Source organism: Aegilops tauschii, chromosome 2 (genome assembly GCF_002575655.3).
Source record: "Aegilops tauschii subsp. strangulata cultivar AL8/78 chromosome 2, Aet v6.0, whole genome shotgun sequence".
Lineage (NCBI taxonomy): Eukaryota > Viridiplantae > Streptophyta > Magnoliopsida > Poales > Poaceae > Aegilops > Aegilops tauschii.
Window position 1 is genome coordinate 644,783,254 of NC_053036.3, and position 5,322 is coordinate 644,788,575.

At 43.2% G+C, this 5,322-nt stretch overlaps 1 protein-coding gene across 1 annotated transcript; it reads left to right on the top strand.

Annotated features, from left to right (window-relative positions):
- The first annotated feature begins 524 nt into the window (after positions 1–524).
- Positions 525–1,436, top strand: LOC109768351 (uncharacterized). Its single transcript, XM_073507577.1, has 2 exons — positions 525–1,307; positions 1,361–1,436. Exons 1-2 carry the CDS (start codon positions 586–588, stop codon positions 1,434–1,436), a joined length of 798 nt encoding a protein of 265 aa, XP_073363678.1. The 5' UTR covers positions 525–585.
- Positions 1,437–5,322: the final 3,886 nt, after the last annotated feature.

Here is a 5,322-nt window from a genome sequence, read left to right on the forward strand (position 1 = left end):
TGTTCCGGCCTGCTGAGCAGCCCGTATCGGCGGCCTTTCGCCAGCCCAGTGGTGTGTGCAGCCCTACCGCCCTCTTCCCGGCCCATGTTTCCCGTGCACGACTCTACACCCCCCACGTATGTGCACACTCGTTACTCAAAAAAAGAAAAATCCTAACAATTTTAGATTTTCAAAAGTATGTACTCAGAAACCTCCATAGAAACACGCAAGCACGCATCTCGATCGATCGGCACCGTCGACGCACCAGACTCAATCAATCCACACCGCTCACGAGTCCACCACATCCAAACCGCCATGATGAGAAGAGTCAATTCCCCACGTCACGCTTTCCCCTCTCGATCGGGACGTGCGTGCGTCGGTTCCTCCCGCAGCGGCCGGAAGGAAACATCCCGGATACGGCGCCCGCGGCCCGGCCGAACCTTCCGCGGTAAGGAACCGACTCGGGCCACGTCTCCTCCGTCCCTCCCGCTCCCATATAAAACCCCCCTCCCCTGGTCGACGTCCTCACAATCTGATTTCAAAAACTTCCAGGCGCGCGCCGGCTCATCGATCGAACCTTCGTCGACGTGCGTACGTACTTGCGCCATGGACGCCGTCGTGTTGGGTGACGTTGATGATCTCGACTTCGACTTGGGTTTTATGGACGGGTTCGAGTTCGACCTGCTGGACATGGACCTCACCGAATTCTGCCACGGCGACGGCGAGTGCTTGCTGCCTGCCGTGGCCGATAAGGATGGCGGTTTGGGTTTGGATTTAGGTTCTGATGACGGTGGCGAAGGGGGGAGGGAGAGCTCGCCGGACTCCGTGGTGACGGACGACGGCGCGCCGCCTCTGTCGTTAGAGCCGTCTGGGGATCGCGACGATGGCGAGATGTCGGCCTACGTGGGCGACCTGGAGAGGTTCCTCATGGAGAGCGAGGATGACGCGGAGGCCGGCGGGCCGTTCGCGGCCAAGGGGCTTGCCGCCAACGACCACTTGTTCGACGATCTCGCTGTTGCGGACGGCGGTTACGTCCAGCCGTCGACTGCAGCGGAGGAGTTTGCCGCCGCGGACTACTTCTTGGGTGATCTCGACGACGGTTACGCTGAGCCGGCGACTCCAGGGAAGGATCTCGTCCTCGACGACTACTTCTTCGGCGATCTCGTCTCGTACGACTACTTATACGATCCTGCTGTTGGGAGCGATGGCTGCGTCGAGCCCGCGGCCGTTGCCAGCGTGGACGATGCTGCATCATCGGCGACGGAGGAGGAGGATGCTGGCGAGTACTACGACGACGACGACGAAGCGACCTCGAGGAAGCGCGCAAGGTATGAATGAATTGAATCGAGTTTTCATTCATTCATTCTGTGCTAATTGCAAGTTTAGATCTTTTATCTTCCTGGGCCCTGGTAATCGGCAGAAATGGAACAAACAACCTGTACATAATTGGCAGTTAGTATTAGCTAGGTGAAGAAATTTCGTTTCACGAAAAAATTGATGTAGAAATTAACTCGAATATTGCACTATTATTACTACTTGCAGTTTGATCTTTCTTTTTCTGAAAGTGCTTGATCATCTTTGTCATGTGCGCTGCGTATATTGCACTATTATTACTTGCAGTTTACTCTGTTTCCCCTTTCTTTACATACATGAGAGGGATTATTTGCAACGAATTTCAATTTGATGAAACTTGTTGCTGATATTTCCGGTGCTGCCTCGGGCAGAGGAAGGGCGGCGCTGCGGTGCCACGCGAAGCAGAGCTCCGGGAAACGCCGGTGATGCATGCCATCTGGTCGATCTCGACTGGAAACGGGTGCCGCCCCCTTGGTCACCATTGGCTGCATCCCTGCACCACAGTGTGCCTGTTGGCCTGATCGATCGATGGATCAACCTGCAGTTACGGTCCGTCTGGGAGAAAGATGGCGACGGCGCCTGCCTCAGGTATTCGAACCGGTAGGTGAAAAATTCAGAGGAACATTTCCCCGTGTTCTTCTATGATATTTTCTGCCTTTCACACCAACCCGGCCATTGGACGATTATAAAGTCATGGGACGAACTATAAACAACACATACTCCTCTGTTCGGAGTAGAAAATTTTGGTAGCAACTCTCGAACAACACGTTTACAAAAAGAAAAGAAAGCTTAGTTTTATAATGTACGAGTACACCTAATATTCCTCTTCTTGTACACATACATCCCGTGCGCATTCCGGATGTTAGTAGAAGTACAAGAAACCTTCTACTAGGTAGAGCATGTCAGATTCTTGTTCTCGACCGTCCAGAAATTTTTTTCTCTGAAAATCCAGTGAGCGCCACAAATCGTCCAGGCTTGTGTTTATTCAGTGTGGGCCGCTTATAATCTTGCTCGTACTGCTACCAGTTAAGGCTTATTGATTGGTGTACGTTTAGAATTACAGGAAACCTTTTAGTTGGTAGAGCATGGCAATCTTTTGCTTTCTAAGCATCGTCGACAGTCCAGCCCCCTTTTCTCTGAAAAAAATGCCGTAAGCACCTTCAATCGTCCAGGCTTGTGCTTGTTCAGTGCGGATAGCATATAATCTGCTCGTGCTGTTCATTTCTTTGGGTAGACAAAAGCTTCAATGGTTCTGGCCCTGTGCAGTCCATCCATGGAAAAATTTGGAAGCGACTATGGTGTGAATTGTGATCAATGCACTCAGCTGCAGCAACGATTGTTTTCTCCCACTAATTATGAAGGCTGAACACAGTTTCCTGTATTGTCAGTTTACAAAGGAAAATTGGAAGGTATGGACTCCGAAAACAAGGTTCCTGTATTGTCAGTTTCCTTCAGAATTAAGCAGTGGCTGTGGCTGTTACAATCCTATGGTCTCTGCGGTGTGAGTGTGGCACATTTGGAAGTAGAGATGAAACCATATATCTGCATATGTTGAATGATCACAACACTCTTTGAAGCCTAGATCTTCTATCTATCAGGTTTGAGATCCCATCCTCTGTTCCAGTGTGCATGTACTCCGCCATCTCTGGAATTTTTTCGCCTTCACATTGTCTGTTCAATCGAGTGCATCTTTCTAGCAAGTGACTCGCTTGTTTCAGGCTGCCACACTCCGCCTATTTTATATCTTTTATTCTAGGTTTCTTTATCTTCTCCTTTAAAAAATCTTTTCACCTACCTATCTTTTCCAATTCGGGGTTCAGTAGTAAACAATTGTGTTTATTTCCAGCTTTTTTCTCTAAATTACTTGTAGAAGCTACTAGATTTTGCAGCTGTATTGTTCAAGAGTTCTAGTGTTTTATTTATATGCCTTTTTTTGGGATGTTGTACTGGAAGTATTGTGGTGAGCAATGAAAACTTTATTTTGTGTTGTCGCTGCATTTCCGTTTCAACTAGTAAAGTGTTTTCATGTGACATGTTTGCATTCTTGGTTTCTGGCGTTTACCTCATACAAAATCTTTAATTGTAGAAGCTCGTCGAATGAATATAACAACCACAAATTGTTTAGTTTTAGAGAAATCGAAATATATTTTACTTGGATTAAAAAAAGGATCTTATGTAACGGCTCATTAGCAAACCATTATGCAGTAATATTTTGCATAAAGTAACTTTGCTAAATGCTGTAGTAATTGCATGTATGAACAATTTTTTCATCGTGATTACTTTTAGTTACCATATTCCACTTTGGTTGCTAATTCTCCCAAACGGTATTTAATTGCTCTTAGTTATTTTAGAGTCATGTCTTTAAATTCGAAAATCCGCATCTGAGCCCAGGCTCAGATGCTCCCGCGCAGAAAAAAATTTCAAAACAATTACTAATTTTTTTTTAAAAAAAGCCAAATTTTTTTGTGTAGTAGATAATTTGTTGCGTGAGGACCGCTGCAATTTTCAACTCATTTGGACATTTGAGCAGCTCTCGGCAAAAAAGACAAATCGGGTCAAAACATTTTGTGACTTTTTTACAGACCCTGATTTTGTCTTTTTTGCTGAGAGATGCTCAAATGTCCAAATGAGTTGAATTTTGCAGCGAACCTCACGCATCAAATTATCTACCACACAATTTTCTTTTGGAGTTTTTAAAAAATTTCTAGTATTTGTTTTGATTTTTTTCGTCGGCGCGGGTGCAGCTGAGCCCAGGTGCCAAATTGGCCTTCTCCTTTAAATTGGTCTTTTTAGAATAATTAAAGTTTTGTTATGGTACATTGATTTTTTCTAAACTTTCCTTCTTTAATAGTGTTCTGCGTTTGTACATCTATGTTCAAGTTGTGGTGCGATGGAATCAATTAGGCGAAAGGCTGTCTGGTTTCTGTTTAGATCACTAAACCAACATATTGCATATGAAGTGTTGCTTGATCCATGCTTCACATGGATCAAGGATTCATTTAAATTGACTAGAATAAGATGCTATGTTATTTTATATGAAACTTGGCATGCATCATATTGTGATTGCATTTTGCCATTATTGTTTGTTTATTGAATGCTTGTTCTCTTTCTTGTGCGTAGTACCGGGAGACGAGACCAAGTACGAGGATCATGTTGATCCTATTTAAAACGTTTACGATGAGCAGAGTTTCGATCCCACCGAGGACATTTCAGGCAAGATGATCATTATCTTGTCACTACTATCTTTGCTTGCTAGTTGTCTCGTTTTTATCGATATATCATGTTACCTACTACTTGTCTGCCAGCCTCCTAAATTGCCATATAAGCTGGTTGGTGTGTAGAGTAATGATAGCTTCGAACAATGTTAACCTGATTTGACCGAGATATGGTGAGCAAAACCTTTCCTTAGGAAAGATACAACAAAAATGAAAGACCAATTACACGATTGCCATCTGGCTGTGGTATATATGTACATAAATAGTTGCAATCCATAATTGTCTTGATAGCTAGTTGTGTTGGCAATCTCATTGAATTAAATTTTCGAATGAGTTAATTTTTTTGCATTGTTGTTTAGTATGAGAGTGTGCAAGGTCATATGAATTATCTAAAGTGCCAAGAAAAAGAGTTTAAATATATTTTTCCTTTGCTATTAAAAAGGATATGCTTAACCATATAGAATGTGTGTACAATGGCTGATAAGAAACTTTATCGGTAATATATTTTATAATAAACTTTTATACTTAGTTAAACTAGCTATATATAGTTTAAATTAGTTTTTTTGTTAGTTATCTATCATAGTTAACAACGTAAATTTTTTGTCGAATAATGCTTATAATGTTCTCGGTTTGTTCTGTAGTTTTAATGTATGCCACTAAAATTTTGTTTCTTCAAAATTTAAATTGCATGATATAACAAAATTTCTCTCTGAACTTCAAAAAGTTCATTAACTATATAGTGTATAAATATATATTTGCATGTGTGTGTGGTCAT

What these genes read in the sequence shown, in the direction of transcription:
- LOC109768351 (XM_073507577.1), top strand. Translation starts at nt 586, where the DNA reads ATGGACGCCGTCGTGTTGGGTGACGTTGATGATCTCGACTTCGACTTG. An exon ending in ACCTCGAGGAAGCGCGCAAG is followed by an intron (nt 1,308 to 1,360) that starts GTATGAATGAAT and finishes GCTAATTGCAAG; the next exon opens with TTTAGATCTTTTATCTTCCT.